General features: G+C 41.2%; 1 protein-coding gene across 3 annotated transcripts; it reads left to right on the forward strand.

Moving 5' to 3' along the window:
- Positions 1-18: 18 nt before the first annotated feature.
- SASS6 (SAS-6 centriolar assembly protein) lies at positions 19-19,216 on the forward strand. 3 transcript variants are annotated; one of them, XM_066624051.1, is made up of 17 exons: positions 19-104; positions 3,390-3,450; positions 3,922-4,001; positions 6,249-6,353; positions 7,111-7,282; positions 8,132-8,209; positions 9,778-9,897; positions 9,987-10,178; positions 10,406-10,600; positions 10,895-10,984; positions 11,097-11,276; positions 11,780-11,861; positions 12,848-12,969; positions 14,322-14,450; positions 15,196-15,293; positions 17,059-17,153; positions 17,251-19,216. In XM_066624051.1, exons 1-17 carry the CDS (start codon positions 37-39, stop codon positions 17,337-17,339), a joined length of 1,956 nt encoding a protein of 651 aa, XP_066480148.1. In that variant the 5' UTR covers positions 19-36; the 3' UTR covers positions 17,340-19,216. The 3 variants fall into 3 exon arrangements, with proteins under 3 accessions (XP_066480148.1, XP_066480150.1, XP_066480149.1); XM_066624053.1 differs by having other exon boundaries at positions 15,199-15,293; XM_066624052.1 differs by having other exon boundaries at positions 14,325-14,450.
- Positions 19,217-19,677: the final 461 nt, after the last annotated feature.

Here is a 19,677-nt window from a genome sequence, read left to right on the forward strand (position 1 = left end):
CCCCGCGGGAGCCCGGCGCCAAACTCAAAGCGCAAGATGGCGGCCGAGAGCCTCTTCAGCCGCCCCATCCCGGTGCAGGTGAAGTGCCCGGGCTGCGAGGACAGGTGAGGGGCGCGGGGGGCCTCTCTCGCGCGGGCTGGGGGGGGCCCTGCTGCGGCCGCCGCCTGTCGGGCCTGGGGACGGGCGGTTGGCTGGTGCTGGGCTGTGGGGGGAGACGAGTGGCCGCCTCCCCGTCCGCCTGCAGCCCCCTCTGGCAGGGCTTCCTATAGAGGACGAGGACGTCGGGCGCTTCTGGTGGAACAGGACAGGCTGTGTGTGTGTGTGTGTGTGTGGTGGGGTCAGCTTTCACAACACAATAAGGCTCCAATCCTCTCCACACTTTCCTGGGAGGAAGCCCCATTGACTATCATGGGACTTCCTTCTGAGTAGACCTGCCTAGGATTGGGCTCTCAACTTTCACAGTACTGGAAGTGTGTGTGTGTTTGCTGTAACACACCAAGAGAGCCCAATCTCTATGCATATCTACTCAGAAGTAAATCCCATGATAGTTAGTGGGGCTTACGCCCAGGAAAGTATAGACAGGATTGTACCTCAAGACCCCAATCCTATGCGGATTGTGGATAGGAAAATGTGGATAGGATTGCAGCCTCCTCTGGCTGGCTACCTCCTCCCTGGAATTTGTGTACCAACTCTCTTAACTGTGTTCAGTTGTTGCAGCCATTTTCAACCACTTTGCCATGGCACGCTTGTGTGCCATAGATGGTCTGCCGGTGTGCCGCAGGAGTTTGGAGGAGGGTCATTTATTAGTAGGGCCATTGGGGGATATGAGCCCCTCACCAACAGCATGGTGTGCCTTGATTTTCAGTGTTGAAAATCACTGTACAGTGCCTGTTCTCTTTATCTCTGTACCTCTTTTCTTCTCCCCCCCCCCCTGCCCTTGCCACGTATACAGTACTTGGATAATCTTGATTTTAAAATAAATTTTGGGCTGGCAATCTTGGCTTAGTTGCCGGCAGGGTGATCAAATGTCCTCTTCTTCTAGGACATGTCCTCTTGTTTAGCCTCATGTCCTGGAAAAGAACTTAAATGTCTTCCTTTTCCCTGTGAGTGGCCCCTGTAGCCAGCACATATCCTTCTTGTAACTAATAAATTATATGAATAAATTAGAATAGTTTCAAACTTAATGATAAATAATATAGTGTTTAAATTAACCACATGAAATCAATATACGAGTGTATATGAGTGTTCTTAGCTTTTATTTTATCATGTCCTCCATTTTTCTTGGATATCCTACATTTTGCGGTGCCTAGTCCTCTTTTGAGTTTGTGACATCTGGTCACCCTGGTTGCAAGGGAATAGGGCAGGGCTTTTCAAACTGGGGTGTTGCGACACCCTAGCCTGCGAGCCTTGGCCCCTGCCCCCTTAAGGGGCGGGGCAGCCTGGAGGCAGGGAGGAGGCAGCAGCACGATCCCTAGGATCCCGCTACTCAGGGGAGCTTGGGGTACATGTACCCAAGCCCCTGCAGCCTCCCGGGGGTGCGGGGAGCCTGGCGCGACCTGTAGCAGGGCTCCCCGCAGCAGTGGAAGTGCTTTAGCGGAGGTGGGTTGCGATTGCTCCGCATCCACTTTCACTGCTGCGGGGCACTGCCTTCCCCAGCCCCTGCTGCCTCCCCCCTCCCGCCCACGTAAGAACTTAGTGGCTCTCAAACTCTCCCAGAGAGTTTGAGAACCACTGGAATAGGGGGAAGGCAAGTGAATTATGTGTCTTAGTGTGACTCCACTTGTGCATAGAGCAGGAAAGTGGGGATGGATAAAAGTGTATTTGACACAGGTGTGTATTTTATTTATTTATTATTAACTATTTTTATTAATTTCCTGCCCTTGACACTGTGTCCGATTTATGATGCGTCTCTCCTGCTGAAATGTTTGGGAACCTTTGGTCATGACTATATATTCGGTTATCATACGGCTGTGTCCTGGTTAAGATTTCAGAGCATGGAATCGCCAGTCAAATTTCTGCTTGTTGTATAGCTGTTAAACTCCTGCGGGGTTTAAACCAAAAATAGCAACTGTTCTATCTATTGGAGATTAGTTGGTGTGGATCAGTTGCTTCCTAACATGCTTAATTTGTTGTCTTATTTATCAGGGTATTGAAGGAGTAGCAAGTGAGTGACTCCCCCATTGTACTTCTGTGCATATGTAGGGATGTTATAGATGTCCACTTTTGGATGTTGTAAATGGGAGGGGGCCTAATTCCACTCTTGAAGTGCTTGTTCAGCATCATTGAACTTTGCCTATGCACCTTTTCCCCTCACTTTCGTAAACCATTAAGTAGTAGAAGGATGGTTTCTCCTCATCTGTTTACACAGGATGGTGAATGAAGTTGGAAAACTAATTGGTGGCGGAAGTGGGTGGTTTTTTTGTATCAATTAAAACTCTGCAATATAATTAAAAAAGTGAGTTCATGTATACAGAATTACTTTGCAGCTCTTCTCTGTGTGCATAAAAAGCATTCCATTTAAAATTTTGGAAAATCGTAATCAATTCTAAAAATCACAGTACAGGTATTTAGCAATTTGAGTATGTTTGTGTTGAGAAAATGTACATATTTGTAGTAGCGAAACAAACTAGAGTACCTAGGTAATGAAGCTATGCATAGTTCAAATATTTCAGAACCTAGGAGTTCTAGAAGGGTGAGCGTAAGAGAAGCTTATGTGGAATTATTAAACATACAGAACCACTGTTCCTTATGGTGTGTGGCAACCCTAGATACACTAATCATTAGAACAGATGGATGAGATTTATTCATTCTTCTTTTCCTCTACCTTACTGTCACAGCAGCCTTATTTTAACATAAGCATCAATCAATTAATCTATTTTCCTCTTTTTGGAGATTTGTATAGTCTTGGACAGCAGCTCTAAAATAAGCAGTATTGATGTAATTTTTTTCCTGATGAATACTCTGTATCATTAGGAATGCTCCTGGATAATGCAGTCCAGATAACCTAATATTTTTAGTATCTAAGATGTGTTACAGTATTAAAATTTTGGAAGATGATTAAAACCTATGTTTATACAGTGTTGGGCATTGGCCTACATGTTCCCTGGGACTATAAAAGGGTAATTGAGGATGATATCTTACATACACATTAAATTCAGTAGAATCTGTGTCTTGAAGCATGTGTGCATACTTGGGAGTAAATACTCAGGAGTAAAAGTCCTGTTTTAGTGACTTGCTGAGTGCAGGCAGCTCACATTATGGGATGCTTAGGAATACTGTACTGCTATTCCTTACTGAGCCATTGATTCATATTTAATTGCTCCAGAATGATTTTGAATTTTTTTTTGAAACTTTATTCAGAAGGGTACATTTAAATGTCTGTTTTGCAGGCGAATAAATGTTCGTGTGAGTATTGAGCTGCAATCAACCACAAATCCCATTCATAGAAAGGTTTGTACCTCCTTTGTCATGCACTGGTTTTGCTATGCATAGAACCTGTGGTTGTCTCAGTGTGCGATTCTGCTCACTATTGCAAGTTGACAATGAGGAAACTACAACAAGGGTAAACAAATGTGCCTTCATGAATGACCACACATTTTTTTTGCAAGAAGTAATCTAGAAGAGGGCTTCCACCAGCAGCACACATTCTCTAAATATTCATAAATATATCAAATACTTGATATAAACATTTCCTGACTGTAGACAATGTCTTGAAGACTCTTTTTGGTGGACTCTGTTTCCTCTGGAACATTATGAATAAGTGTTGCCATCATATTTCAATGTTTTCTGGTCATGTGATCACTAGTTCATATTTAACACAAGATCCTTCATCACTCTTGTAAAACTTTTGGGCAGCTGTTAGGGAAATATATTGGTCTAGCCAGATCATCATTTCTTTTTCCCCATATTCTTTGCTTTTAGGATTTGGTTGTTCGACTAACAGAGGATACTGATCCCTTTTTCCTATATAACCTTGTTATTTCTGAGGAAGATTTTCAAAGGTTAGTTTTCATGTTAATGTTTTGATTAGGAAATGTTTCTGTATGACCAGAGTATAAGGAAACGAACTGCAGTATCAAAATGCAAAACACTTTGGTTTATCTAATTGTTATTAAACATTTTGCAAGGTATTATGTGTCTGAAAAAGGGTAAAATAAAGTACACATGAAGTTACTTGCCCATGTTAATTTACTTAGGTAACAACAGTACTCTTCTCCTTTGCTCCTTGCTTCCCTTCTATACTGGGGAAACCAGGAATGAACCGGGAAAAGGTAGGTCTTGGCTGTCGCCACCCAAAGTTGGAAGCTTAGACCGGGGTGCTCATACCCTGGCTCGGGGGCCACTTGCAGCCCTTTGGGGCTCCCAGTCAGTCTCAAATGAGCCTCCCCAGTCTCCAATGAGCCTCTGGCCCTCCAGAAACTTGCTGCGGCCCATGCTGGCCTGATGCAACTGCTCTCAGCATGAGGACGACTGTTCGACCTCTCAGCTGAGCTATGGGACGAGGGCTCCCTCCACTATTTGCTGTTTCATGTCTGTGATGCAGCAGTGGCAGCGAAGGAAAGACTGGCCTTGCTTTGTGCAAGGCCTTTTATAGGCCTTGAGCTACTGCAAGACCTTCATTCATTCATATAAGTTCCATCTCTAATAGATTCATTTATGTAAATTTATTCAAATTTTAAATGTAAATTTTTTCCCCAGCCCCCGACACAGTGTCAGAGAGATAATGTGGCCCTCCTGCCAAAATGTTTGAACACCCCTGGCCTAGACAGAAAGAGAGCTCCTTGGGAAGGCCTCTTTCCCAGATCACAGTAACCGAGTGCTCCCAAATCTGGGTTACCTTAAAACTGAGCAGTAGGGCAACATGATGGTTTGAGAAATGTGAAATCCTGCTTTCTTGAGAGTGAAACTGAAGCCAGGTAGATCAAATAGTAAAAATATAAGAAACTTATTAAAGTTGGAAAATCAAAGTGAAAAGATGAAAGCAAAGCACAGATCAGTTGGCAAAGGGAGAAAAGGGGGAAGCAACAATTAAAACAAAGTCCATGTCATGGCTAACTGGATACATTACCCTGGGTGTTCATGTTGTTGTAGGGTTCTGGTCCCATTCTCAGTGTTGGACTCGGGCAAACATTGCAAAGGGGTGCCTCTGCCCTGGTTTCATGTAGCCAGGGAGCATTAATACTGCTTTACCTGTGTGATCAGATATTGGAGAGTCACCTAGTTTCCTTTATTTATAGCCCATCTTTCTACCTCTGAAGAAGCCCCCAAGGCAACTTACAACATTTTTAAAAGTAGGATATAATAAACTTTCAAGACAGTGCTAGTCTGTATAGGAGCCACTCCCTGTGGCCTGGGCACATCTCCTTACTTCCCCTCAGGTCACACTGATCTTAAGCAGTAGCTGAGGTGGAGGGACTACACTCAGTCATCCCATTGCTGATCTCTATAAGAGCTGTTGTTACAAGCTGCCTTTGGCTGGACATTGCTCCTTTTGCCTTTTCCTCAAGGCACGCATATCTTAAGCAACCCTGAAGGTGGGCTTTTTCCTGCTGTCCCTAGAAGGATGTGGATAGGTTACAGGCCTGGGGCAATTCAGCCAGTATGCCCCCCCCCCCACTATGACCACCTGTTGGCCATGAAAGCGCAGGACCCAGGGCAGCTGCCCCAGTTTCCATATTCAAGGGATGGCTATGAGCAAGATGCTGTTAAACACCCACACTGAGAATATTTGCTTCTGAATGACCTAGCAATCTTTCTAGGATGCTGAGGAATCCCAAATGCCTCTGGGGTGCTAGGAAGGTCCGCAATGGAGATTTTTCACTATGTTGATATAGAACTTCTGTAGATTGCAGGTCACTTTCAAGTACAGACTACCTAAATGGGCCTGGCTAAATGATTGGGTCAGTTGTTTCTTAAATCTTTTGAGTTTGGACCTTCATTCTAAATCTATTCTACATCCCCAGCCATTTGTTCCATATATTACTGTACAGGTATCTGCCCCCAATTAGACCACTATTGGGCTGTGTAATAAGTTTAATGCTTGTTTGGGAGATGAGTGGTATAGCAATTGACCACAAGGCCTGTTTGTTGTGTTATGGCATTCAAAAAGGAGGTATTTTATTGTGTACCCAGGGCCTTGGTCACATTAGCACATCTGTGCATTTAAAGAAATGGCTCTGAGATTAATTATTAGCACTAACAAATATTCCATACATATACTGTTTATAATTTTCTTTCTTTTTATATAGTTTAAAACTCCAGCAGAGTCTTCTGGTAGATTTTTCAGCCTTTCCTCAGAGATTTATAGACCTTCTTCAGCACTGTATCCAAGAACAAAATAACGATATCCCAAGGTTAGTATAATACAACAATTGTTTTCAGTTTTCTTTTAAAAAAATTAAATAATGCAGATAACAAATTTGGCATCCAAGAAAACAGCACACATATTTTGTGCACATCATTTATTTGTTCAGAAATTCTATGCATATTCAGTAAAATATTTTAAACAGTGATATTGATTAGTATGCTTAGATTTGCCTCCTGAACTGCTAGTTGACTTTATACCACTTGGCTTGTATTCTAAGTAGTGCAAACACTACTACCTTTCTCTCCCTATTCTCCCTTGAACAACTCCCTGAGCCCATCTTCCAAAAAGCTACTCCTGGGGTTGGAGGCTTCTTGAGAACATTGTAGTATGTATTAGGGAGGGGGAATGGGTGGTGGGAGACAGAACCTTTTTTTAAAACACCACTGACCTGAAGGCAGCTTCTATGAGCTGTCTCATGGAACAGCCAGCTAAGACTTGTCAGACTAGTTCAGCATTTTCTTGTCTTTCATTTGTCCTCTTTCTTACTGTGGTAGCCCTTCCTAGGATTTATCTCTTTAGCACTGTAAAGGTTTTGTGTGCTTAAGAAAAGCTTATTTATCTGCACTGATTTGCAGTGGTATCGATTGGCACAGAAGCTGGCCACTAATGGTGGATTAGCATATTGATGAGATGAAAGCTGAAGAGGGTTCCTTTCATTCCCTTTGTAACAGTTGACACTCTGTAGTGGGCTTGGGTTAAAAAGCTAGCAAGGCTGTTGTAATATGTGGTATCTTCCTTTCTAGGTTTTTGTTACAGCTGATTTCATCAGGACCCAATTTAGATCATACTCCTTCTCTTTTAAATGTGGTAGAGACAAACCCATTTAAACACCTTACCCACTTATCCCTAAAATTCCTACCAGGAAATGATGTAGAAGTCAAAAAGTTTTTGGCAACCTGTTTGAAATGCGTGAAGGTAAGACGAGGATTTCAACTGTACATTGTGAAGTTGTACTTTCAGTTCTGTTGATATAATGATAATTATTGGTAATTCATCCAAATTAGGAAGAAAAAACATGAAGTTGTGGGCTTTCCCCCTACAATGAGATCTTTATTGAAATATAGAGACTGGCTGATAACTCTGTATTTGCCATTCCAAGATAGGAGAATTATGGCGCAGTCCTATGCCAGCCTCTGCCATCAGGATGAGCATGCTCACTGTTACAAACAAGCTGTAAGGCACATTGCAGCATCATGGAGGCTCATGGGACTGGCACAAAGGCCTGCACCAGCCTGCTGGCACCAGTCAAAGGCCTGCACCCACAGGAGTAGGAAAGGTCTCCATGTGCCAGTGGAAAGGTACAAAGGGGACAGGTTGAACTGGTTCTGGGGGGGGGGGGACTACAGCAAAAGCCTTTGCCATATCCCTGATTTCCTAACATGGGGCGGCTCAGTTTTGTGCCAGTTATTTTGCTGATGCAAGCCCAAGTAAGCCCATTGTGGGTGCTGGGGCTTAGGTCAAGGGAATGAACGTTCCCTTACTCTGAGGTGCCCGTTGGCAGCCTTCTTTCCCTGTGTGGGGCAGAGGATTGGATAGGGCTGTTAATCTTCTGCCTGCTGCTAATACTTGTGCCCATTGAATTCTAAAAATATATATTTTTAGAATAAGGGAAATGGAAAAGATCCAGAGGTTAACTAGCCAAACTTTTGTAGCTCGTGTAGCAGAAATGTATTTGTGACTGATGTGATGAATAATAACATACTTTATGATTTTCTGAAACTGGAAAAGTTTTAAATTTGTTTGTGAACTATCAATTGCACATAGGAAGAGAAGTTGTTGCTGGAACAAAAACTTAGGAAAACAGAGGAGGACCTTACTATACAGCTGAGCTACACCCAGCAGGTAATAGCAAAATTTCAGTGTAGACCAATTTATAGTAAACTATATACATCTATCAGTTTAATGTGCATTTTATAAGATATGCCTTTAGAATTTAGGATCTATGAAACACTACGGACCCATGTACAAGTAGAGACACTTACTACTGACATGTACAAAAGTAGTTATTGTACTCTAGAGCAGTGATTGTCACACATTTCGCACCGGGACCCACTTTTCAGAATGAGAATCTTGTCAGGACCCACCGGAAGCGATGTCATGACCAGAAGTGACATCATCAAGCAGGAAATTTTTTAACAATCCAGGACTGCAATCCTACCCACTGTTACCCAGGAGTAACTTCCATTTACTGTCATTGTTAAAAGAATATACATAGTAACTTGTTAAAAGTACAGGTCTGTAACATTTCCCCAAATGCAGTCACAGACCAGGGTAGCATCAATATATATATAATATATATCTAATATATTAAAAATAAAATATTGAAATGAATGGGGACCCACCTGAAATCGGCTCGTGACCCACCTAGTGGGTCCCAACCCACAGTTTGAGAAACACTGCTCTAGAGGACTCTGTTTTTGCTCCCTTTTTAGAGAGTTACAGATGTTGTGGCATAACTTTGTGTGAGACTTGGAAAAGGGGACAGAGCTTCAGCTGGCTGTAGACTCAGAAAAGGGGGGTAGAAGCTCACAGGATTCTACTAATCAGCTGAGCAGTACCTCACATAATGCTGCCAGACAGTGGAGGTGGGAGCAGTCTATCTCAAATGAAGGGTAGGAGGGAGGTGCTAAGAGGTGATGCTGACCATTGCCTGTGCTTAATCTAGTGTAGCAGTGGATTGGTAACACCTGGCTGAGTGGAGATGGGCTTGACTCTGCCTGTAAGAGGACCCTCATGCTGGGCCTAAGAGGGAAGGCAGCATGGTTGTAGCAGCAGAGGAGAAGGAAGTTTGCTCCAACCATTATGCTCCCAAGGGAGAGCCAGGGGGCAAAGCTTCAGGGACCTAAACTCAGTCCCTGTGAGAGACTGGAAGATCCTGGTTGGGCAGCCAGTAGCTTGAGGTGTAAGGGGTCCCACACACAAGATGTCCTGTGATGAAGGGGATGAAGAGACCCTGAGGGGAAGGAAGTGTTCACTCTTATTTTTTTGTTAACGATCTAGGAGGCAAAATAAAAGAAAGAAGCTCTGGCATATCCAGTATACTGACTGATATGTCATTTGGGATAGCAAACCCCCTGGAAGTGGAACTCCCTTTTGTGGCAGGAGGGGAAGGTAGAGATGACACTTTGGTAGGCAGAAATCTAGTTCATCAGGTGTTACGCTTTGGATTTGGTACCTGTGGGGGTTCTAGAACGAATCCCTGTGGATATCTAGGGCCCATTATATAACACTTTATCAGGGAGTCAGATGCAAAGTTGTGAAATATTGCAGAGATTATTTTGTGAACAGGATGTACTTGCAGTAGGAACAATTAAGAAGTGATCCTTTAATAACGTATTGGCATAAGCAAGAAGTTTAATCAAAATTATGCATGCAAGTATAATAACCAAATCTTATTTTTTCATACTTAGAGTTTGTCAGAAAAGAGCAGGGAATTGGATAAGTTAAGAAATGAATGGGCATCCAATACGGCATCACTAAACAACAAACATACCCAGGAACTGACAAATGAGAGAGAGAAAGCTCTGAAGGTGTGTAAAGAAATGCTCTGTGAACCCAGCTGAATGCTTTAATAAGTGTCAAAAGTGCTTTTTAAATTTTTTGTATTTCGCTTTGTTAGGCACAAGCACAATATCAACAACAAAATGAACAACAGAAAAAGGATCTAGAAAGTTTACATCAGAAAACTGTCCAGCAGCTGCAAAATAGACTGAAGGAACTGGAAACTGCCAACAAGGAGCTAACAGAAAGGAGATACAAAGGAGAATCTACAGTCAGAGAGCTTAAAGCAAAACTGTCTGGCATAGAAGATGTATGACATATTTACCTATTCACAATCTATATGAGTTTATGATGATCCACAATTAGTTATATTTAAACTGCTCCATTGAAAATGTAGCAAATATTTGAAACAAAGGAATTATATGTTGGAGAGTTCACATTCTAAATAATTATAATATAAAAAAAGCAATACAAGTAATTCATTTTTAAAAATTAAACATAAATATTTAACTGTTTTAAAAAATTTAAACATTCTAGGAATGTCAAAGAGCAAAGCAAGAAGTTTTGTCACTCCGTCGAGAGAATGCTACCCTAGATGCTGAATGTCATGAAAAGGAGAAACAGGTTAATCAGCTGCAGACAAGAGTTGCTGTTATGGAACAGGAGATCAAAGACAAGGATCAACTAGTTATTAGGACAAAGGAAGTATTGGATGCAACACAAGAGCAAAAGGTTTTCAATTTACTTTCCCAACAGTATCAGTAGTTATCTAACAGATGGAGAAATGAATTGAAGAACTAGGGCTGCTATCCAAATTGCTATTGCAGGCAATCCTTAAGATTTGCACTTACCCTCTGTGGGAGATTGCACTACAATAGACAGTTTTAGTTGTGATGACGTTGAGTGTGTTAGGTTCCAAATGCTAGCATACCTTTAGGACATTTTGAAATGGATTCATATGAAATGTGAGGTGTTTAACTAGGCAAAACACAGTCTGTAATATGAATATATATGTGTTTTTTTAAGGCAAACTTAGAAGAAAATACAGAAAAGAAACAAATTCAAATAGGAAAGCTAGAAACAACACTGAAGTCATTATCTGCTGAACTCCTTAAGGTTTGTCATTATCTGCTGAACTCCTTAAGGTTTGTTCAAACATAAAACTTTTCAGTAAGGATTATTTGACTTTGTGTGGCTTTAAATTTTTAAATTTCTGGGTGTTTACTAGGCCAATGAAATAATACAGAAATTGCAAGGAGATGTAAAAACTCTAATGAATAAATTGAAGCTGAAAAATACAGTAACAATTCAACAAGAGAAACTTTTGGCTGAAAAAGAAGAAAAACTGCAGAAAGAACAAAAGGAATTGCAAGAGGCAGAAAGTTCACTTCGAGAGAGAGCTCAAGAGGTAACTTAAGCATTTACTGGATCCTTCAACACAAAAGCCTAATATATAGCACAGTACAATGCCTGCTGACTTCGAAGCCAGCCTCACAGAAGTCAACAAGGCTGCTTTCTAGGTAAGCATGAATAGGACTGCAGCCAGGCTAACCTGTCCTATGTATCAAAAGGAAAGATATTCAGGATGCAATACTAGTCAGACCTGATCCATACTATTTTCTCAACAGGTTATGACTTGGTACATAAATATAATTGATAGCATTTATCTGAAACACTTCAAGGTGTAGTTATAGCAAATAGGTCCCCTTCGGAGGACTTAAGGTACCAAAGATCACAGATTTGATTATCCATATTTTTTGGTATCCATGGGGATCCAAGAACAGATCCCTGGGCATACCAAGGCCCCACCTGTATTCTGTTTGTGTGAATTTTTAAAGTAGTATAGAGTGTTGGTGCTGCTGATAGTAAATATATTAATATGGGATCATGTTAATGTGAAAACATTTTCAGGTCTGCAGGTTGAAGGAGCAGCTAGAAACGACAGTACAGAAGCTGGAAGAAAGCAAGCATCTTCTCAAGACTAATGAAAATGGTACATATGAAAGACCCTTGAATTAGCAACTAATATGTCAACCTGTCAACTTTTTAGAGCTTAACTAATAGACTTGACTTGAAAAACATGATGTCATTTTGAGGCTGGGCAGCATTCTCTTTACATGTACATGCAGTAAATGGTGAACTTTCTATAAGGCAGTGTAAGATTGTAAATAGTCATGCCTCGCTTAACGATAGGGATGCGGACCGGCTCCCCACTCATCAAGCAAGGCTTGACATTATGTGAAGCCTCTGAAAGGTGAGGGGAGCCATGTTCCCCTCTCCTCAGGTTTTTCTGAACCTTGCAGAGGCAGCACACATTCACGTGCTGCCTCTGCGAGGCTCAGAATGCCCATTTGAGGCGGAAAGATGCAACTTCCAGTTTCCCAGGAAACCGGAAGTCGCATGTTTTAGGCTGACATGGCCAGTCTTACCTTCAGAGGCAGTGCACAAATGTGCTCTGCCTCTGTGAGGCTCAGAAAAGCCTCTGGAGGTGAGGGGAGCATGGGTCCCCTTGGCATCAGAGACCTGGGGAATGAATTGGGACCAGTGCCAGCTGTTGGATATGTGGGCTCTTGCTGGCCAGAACATCGCTAAGCGACATTCACCTGTATTGTGCAAAGATTTCATCCTTGGTCATATGTATATTAGGGGGCAACCTAAGAAGGAGTAGTGTGGATACCATTTTCCACCTCCCCAAAGCATTGCAGTGATATAGGAATAGGATGATGCAATTATATCTTTTTTGCCATCTGAGCCTGTTATGTTTCACCTGCAGAAAGATCAGTATGCAACTTCCCCACTATCCAATTCTCATGTAAGACTACAACTGAAATACCTCTATTAGGTAGCCCAAACCATTGGCTTTGTCCACCACTCCAGTTTAAAATATTATGAAACTGAACGCTCTGTCTAATCTGTAGACTTAAATAGCAGTGTAGAGAACTGAAACATTCCAGTGTCTTATTGCTATTTTCTGTGTAGTCATCACATGGTTAAACAAGCAACTGAATGAAATTCAAATGACAAGGAAGCAAGAAGCATTAGGAACGTCTTCTACTCCTAGCAACACTGCTACAAGAACTGCTATTTCACCTCACAGTATGGTAAAGTTAAAACTATTTTTATGGATATTTATATATTTGTGAAAGTGCCGGGTTGTGGTCCCAAGGTTTGCAGTTACATGCAAAACCTACCTCCAAATAAGAGTACAAAACTCAGTAGGCTTTCTGTGTAAGCCTTCATTGGATTAGGTCGCATTAGTTCATATTGTGCACATGAATTCTTTATTCTAGAATGACCCCTTCTCCGGTACATGTAGCAAGATCAGGAGTGAGTTGAGAGCTTGCTGGTTACCCCAGGGTCTCTTCCTTTGTCCTGCATTGTTTCTGGTAATCTCCTGCACATGGTTAAAGAAATAGGAAGGGGGTGCATATGAGCCTTCTTTTCAGTATCCAGGAGGTGCTGGCAACCTAGGGCCCATGGGCCAGATCCAGGCCGCTGCCACCCCAAAGTATTCTGGTTCACACAGACCTCAGCTTAGGAGGTGAGGCCTTCCACCCAATTTGCCACATGCTGGACAGGGAATGGTGGAGCTGCCTGCCCAGGCTCATGGAATCCCTGTGCTGCTGTGGGTGGCACCACGTGGCAAACTGGGCAGGAGGCCTTGCCTCCCAAACCAAGCACCATGCAGCCAAGAGTTTGGCAACCTGGGAGTTCAGCGGTGATGTGATGATGTCATTGCTGACCATCTGGCCCCTTTTAACAAAAAGGTTGCCAACCCCTGATGTAGAGTGTCTTCATTTTGAGCAAATGCAATAAAAATTCTGCATTACTCTCAAATTACGAAATGCTATATAAATGGCTAGTAGTTATGACCACACTGGAAGTCTAGTGAGCTTGCTTTAGAGCAGGGGTGTCCAAACTTTTTGGCAGGAGGGCCACATCATCTCTCTGACACTGTGTTGGGGACCAAGAAAAGTTAATTTACACTTAAACTTTGAATACATTTACATAAATTACATGAATGAATATATTAGATAGAACTTGTATGAATGAATGAAGGTCTTGCAATAGCTCAAGACCTATAAAAGTCTTTGCACAAAGCAAGGCTAGCCTTTCCTTCCCTGCTACTTCACAGATGTGAAACAGCAAGCAGTGGAGGAAGCCCTTGGCCTGCAGCTCGTGTGAGAGGTCAGTCGCCCTCATGCTGAGAGCAGTCGGGTCGGACCAGCATAGGCTGTAGCAAGCCTCCAGAGGGCCAGAGGCTCATTGGAGACTGTGGGCTTCCCATAGGCCAGATTGGGGGTTCCTGAGCGCCACAAATGGCCCCAGCCAAGGTTTGGGCACCCCTGCTTTAGAGGCAGAAGACAAATAAAAGCAGCTTGGGAATCAATTTTATGCTGTTACTTTTGGCTTCATAATAAACTTTTTAAAATTTTGGTTTTATTGTGATCAGCAGGCTGATAGCAGAATCCCCTTTCTGAGCTCACGGCTGGGCTATCCTATCTCCCCATTGCTAGCATTTCAAAGCTTGCCAGATACAGGGACTGTCAAGATTGCCAGCCCTCAAGTCTCAGGAGTAAAGGTAGGCATCAAAATCTCTTATGTTCTCCTTTTGCATTTTCTGAAATTGGTGTCAGGGTTACAATAGTTGCCTGTGTACCCCAGAGGCACAGTCTGGGACGGCAGCTGTAAGTCAAGCAGAAGCTGCTCCTCCTCTGTTGCTTTGGCAATTTCTGAATTTGTGGTCTCTTTTGTTCGTGAGGTTCTGGGTTTGTGGTGTTTATATTACCAATTCTTGACTTTTGTGTGTGTGTCGAACACTGCTTTTTTAGATTATATTAATGTTGCACCCCAATATTGGGAGGGGGAGATAGGATATAAATATTCTACAATTTAAAAAGTGAGCAAATGTTGGGTATTCCCTTTCACTTCTGAGGGAGTCCTCACTTAATTGAAAGGGGAAATTATCCTGTTTGTTCTTGCAAGGTGTACAGGAAAAAACCAAAATAAATCAGTTCACTTTCATAATTGCCCTTCTCTATCTTCTAAATCAATTCTGTAGGACCAAAGGCTACATGAGGGCTGCATGAGGTTTTGGGTTACTGACCATATAAACCTTCAGCTGTAAATCAAATTCCTCTAACTCTACAAGCTAATATATATTTAGTTTTAGGAAATACTTGTTGTTCAAACAGAAAACTTTGATTTGTGTCGTTTCTTGGCAATTTAAATCTTACACTGGCACTGTCATTTCTTTGACATGATTTTAGGATGATGCTTCCACCTTTAGGCTTCCTTAAAGTCTATATCCATGTTTGCTGTCCCAGCAGGTTCAGTTCAATATGCAAGCTCAAGAAGCCAACAGGTGTACAGATACACAGCCAGGAATCCCTAGTGGTATGAATCACTCAGCAAATAAAGAAAAGTGAGTATTTAGTGCTTTAAAAATTTCCTTATTGTTGATGCAGGTGAGTTTACCATACAGGCATGCCCCGGGTATCCGCGAGGGGTTCCATTTCAGAACCCTACCCCCATGGATACCTGATTCCGTGGATATGAGGGGTCCACAGAGGCCACCTGTGGACACTCAGAATCAGTCCTCAGAATGGTCAAAAAGAATGTGATTTAGGTTTTACAATAAAACTGGAAGTCTCATTCTTTTTGGCCATTCTGATACCCGTAGCAGTTGCACGCAGTGTCTGCAGACCTCAGAAGACTCTCCAGAGGCGAGGGGAGTCCAGTTCCCCTTGTCTCCGAATGGGGCCCACAGAGGGCATGCATGGGTGCCCTGTGGATCTGGTCTGCGGTTAAGTGAAACCATGGATACAGGGGCCCCTGTACTTGTATTCCTGGGCTAAGATTGAATGTTACAATTGTAAGTGTGTACTTGTAAAACATACATTTTTAGATACATGTCAATTGAATAATTACTACTTCTAAAACTATTTTATTCATCTTTAGTTAAGTTTTCAAAATGCTGAGTAAAAGTAGAAGCAATATTTTGAGTATTTTAAAAACATTGTTTTGTCTTGCCTGCAGAAAGGCCTACCCATGCAGCAAATAAGTGGTCAGTTACCAAGTTCTGTCACAGTTAGCCCTTCCCCCCATTAGCTATCAAGGGTAAAACTAATAATTCCTGTGTTTACCATACATTGGCTGCAGTCCAAGAAGCTACTGTATTTTAATCTGCCAAGGGCTTGAGAATACTTAGTAGGACTTTCTCCTACTAGGACTTCCGTTGTTTCTTTAAATGGCAGACCACTGTTTTATATTGTAAACTGCTTTTTGAAAACCTCCCTCACTTTCAGAAATTGGAAACTCCCAAGGGGCATGGTAAGCTGCTCTTTGAAAAGCGCAAGCCCAAAGCCCCTTTGGATATAAGGAGTAAATTAGGTACATCTTTGAATCCCAGCCATTATACAAGTGCATTTCTGAGGTTCATTTCTTAAGCAAACAAAAAATTGTATTCATAGGATTTAATTTTACCACTTTAAGAGCTTGTTATTTTGGATAATCTGACATCTCTCTGTTCATAGCAAGAGTTATTATGTAGGTTTTATAATAAAACATGCAACTCATGTTATTGGATTAACTTGCTCAATATATTCTGCCAATATAGTCTGTCTCACTGGATTTCCTAGAGAAAGTTGTGATTCTAAAATGGGATACAGTGTACTTGCCAGTCTGTTAGGTCTCCTATTATGGCAGAAACTTCAACACAGACACCAGCTTTCTGGAAGAAGACACCATGGGGTGTGGAAATCATGGCCCAAGCCCAGTTGTGTACAAGATTTTAGAAGAGTACTGCAACCTGGTAAAATAAGGGCTGTTGCAGATTGAAATGGATTCACCATAGAGTTCAGTGTATTCCATCATTGCCAAGTTTTGCAATGGGTTTTGTGCAACAGGACACCTAGATGTGCTGTGGAATGCTGTGTTTCTGAAGTTTGAAGGCAATGTTTGGCAGTCTGAAGTTTGAAGGCTATTACTGCAATGACATCTGCACTAGCGTAGTCCCAAGCAGGAAGATGTGTTTGAGATCAGTATTGAGGGTTCAGTTCCCTCTAATTTTATAATGGACTTTAAATAGTGGAAAATCCCATGAAATACTCCTTTGGTTCAGTGAACTTAGTTCTAGTTAAGCCAACTGAAAATGCTGCTGTGTAATATAGCTATTTTCTTTTGAGTAGTGGTGAGAACTTGGGACTGGAAGCAAAGTATCTGAAGAAAAGGGAAGATAGCATTCCTTTACGAGGGCTCAGCCAAAACACATCTCACAACACAGGTAGGAGCAAGAAAGTACATGTACCTAAACTCGGAGAATTGTTGTAAAATGTTGAAACCTTTTAAAATGTTTGAGATTTTTTTCCCCTTTTTAACAGGGCTCCTGAAGTCATCTGTACTGAATAAAACACACATACCATCCAAGCCTGCAGTGCCTTCCACAGCCTCTGCTTACTTCCCTGGATGATGACTGTAGAGAAAGAAGATGGGTGTTATGGAAAGATTATTTGGTAGCAGTTGTGGATTATAACTTAAATATATTCATTGTCCCCTAAAAACGAGCAAAATAACATTCAGTTGATATAAGCAGCTAAAAATACAGATTTTGGGGCCACACTGTAATTTGTAAAGTTACCATTCCTCTGTTCTGTTACAATTTTAATTTTCTTCTGATTCATACCTCAATAATAGAACTTTCCCAACAACTACTTCAAAAACTAAAGGATTAAAACTGGGTGTTGAGTCAGAAGAGCATGTGTTTTTTGTATAAAATTGAGCTTACTGACTGCATTATCAAAGGTGCAAGGAACAAATGTTTACTGTTTCTCTACAAAAATTGAATTGCCCATTTCTGAAAGCTTCTAGTATGACTTGGACCTGGGAGATGCAAAATCCCTTTGGGGAAGGCTCATTACCCTTTACTTTTGAAGAAATCACATGGCTGTGAGTCTTATCACAATCAGCCCCAGCTCTGAAATTTTTACTGATTATGACTATGCTAAGGATGAGTGTTAAAAAGTGAACTTGTAATTAAGAACACCCTTAAGTATAACTTCAGAAATCCTTGCAATGTTGTAGGAAGTGGCTAAATGGTGTCACTACATAGCCAAACTGTGAATCTAATGTTGACTATCTAGTATTCTGTTTGACATGTAGCAGCACCATTTTAGACAAAAATACTGTGACAATTTTTAACCAAGTGACTGAAAAAATCTTAATATGTTCAGTTTGTAAGGTGCCTTGAGAGTCTAAGATTTGTTGGAACTAAATTATATGTATTTAGGCCTAACAATTGCAATAGAATTTCTAGATAACATAATTTAGGACAGCAATGTTGGCTTGCTCCATGAACCCAGTATTGGTGCACACACTTGCACCAATAAATATCAAAATAAGCAAAGATGGCTAGTTGTCATTGGGCTACAGGGGCATTATTTGGGCATCACAGAAGTGAAACCTAAGAGTACTGCATAAGGACTATACTGGCTAGGTTTTCTTGACAGGTTTGTGTCCTGTTTCTGCTGAACTTAGTATGACTTAACCTAATGTTAAATGTTTCTTTAGCATTTTAAAGTGTATATTTAAAAATGAAATGTGTTCTGTGTCTAAAATATGAAATGGTCTGTAGTATAATTTTGATAACCACACTACTCAAGTCATTGGTTCCCAGACTTATTGGGGTCACAGCATCCTGGCTTCTTCCTGACTCTCCTGGTCACCACTATCTTGGATTGTGTGATTCCAGATGATAGCACCCAGGAGAGTCAGAAGATGCCACAGAGGACATCATGTGGTGCCCCTAGGAGTTCGCCCCAGCGAACCAGTTCAAGTTCCTGGTCTGCATTTGAATCAAAACAGCATTCTGCTGCTATTCAAATATCTCTTAACACTAGAATGTTAACCTTAAAACTGACTTCCAAAATTTTAAAAACTATTTTAAAATCATGCTACAAATCATGTGATAAAACTGGGTCATAGTCCAGTAAGGAACAACTTCTATTTGTCCAGTTGAGCTGAATCCTCATTCATTATAGGGCATGTTCCAGTTAGCTAAATTTCTCTTGAAATCCATACGGTGGACCTATGTGCTGTCCTTCAGATCTAGCACAAGCAGCTTTAAGATTAATCTGTATCTAATCAGCATTTCACTATATCTTGAACTTTTACTTTGCTGTGTGGTTTAAAAGTGGAAGATTTCTTATGTTTGGAGTTATAAATTAGTTTTGGTAGGAACGGCTTGTTCTTTGAAGGGTGTATATTCATGACAAAGTTGTGATCCTGTATATTTAATGTATAAATACAACTGAAATTTTGGGATTTGAGCATGTACAGCTAAATCATTGTTTGCAGTGTTAAATTTGTACATTTGTTTATAATTGGAATGCAGTGTTTGCATACCTGAATATTCATTAATAAATTCTTATCAAATGAGTTTAATTCCTCATCAATTATGCCTGTAGAATTAACAATTTAAAAATGTAATGAAGTCTATGATAAACTCTGATAATGAAGTGGAGACAATATAAATTACTAGGAAAAAATCAAGCTATCCATGCTATGCTTTAAAGGCCTGGTGCAGGTATAATCTCTATTAGATAGTGCGAATTCTACATCTGCATAAAGCCATAGAAGCAGGACAAGGATTTATTTTTTAAAAATTTCCAAGAGCCTAGCTAGCACTTAGAAAATTTGGCCACAGTACGCTCATTACTAGCACTTGTTCTACTAAATGAAATAAAGGTGAATAATAGCAATCAGTGGTATAGCTAATGATCATGTAGCCTGGTACGAAGATCAAAATGTTG

This window comes from Tiliqua scincoides, chromosome 4 (assembly GCF_035046505.1).
Source record: "Tiliqua scincoides isolate rTilSci1 chromosome 4, rTilSci1.hap2, whole genome shotgun sequence".
Taxonomy (NCBI): domain Eukaryota; kingdom Metazoa; phylum Chordata; class Lepidosauria; order Squamata; family Scincidae; genus Tiliqua; species Tiliqua scincoides.

Excerpts from the sequence above, each read along its gene's own strand:
- SASS6 (XM_066624051.1), top strand. The coding sequence starts at position 37 with ATGGCGGCCGAGAGCCTCTTCAGCCGCCCCATCCCGGTGCAGGTGAAG. Across the intron at positions 10,179-10,405 it reads AACTGTCTGGCATAGAAGAT|GAATGTCAAAGAGCAAAGCA; the intron begins GTATGACATATT and ends TAAACATTCTAG. Across the intron at positions 12,970-14,321 it reads CTATTTCACCTCACAGTATG|CAGGCTGATAGCAGAATCCC; the intron begins GTAAAGTTAAAA and ends TATTGTGATCAG.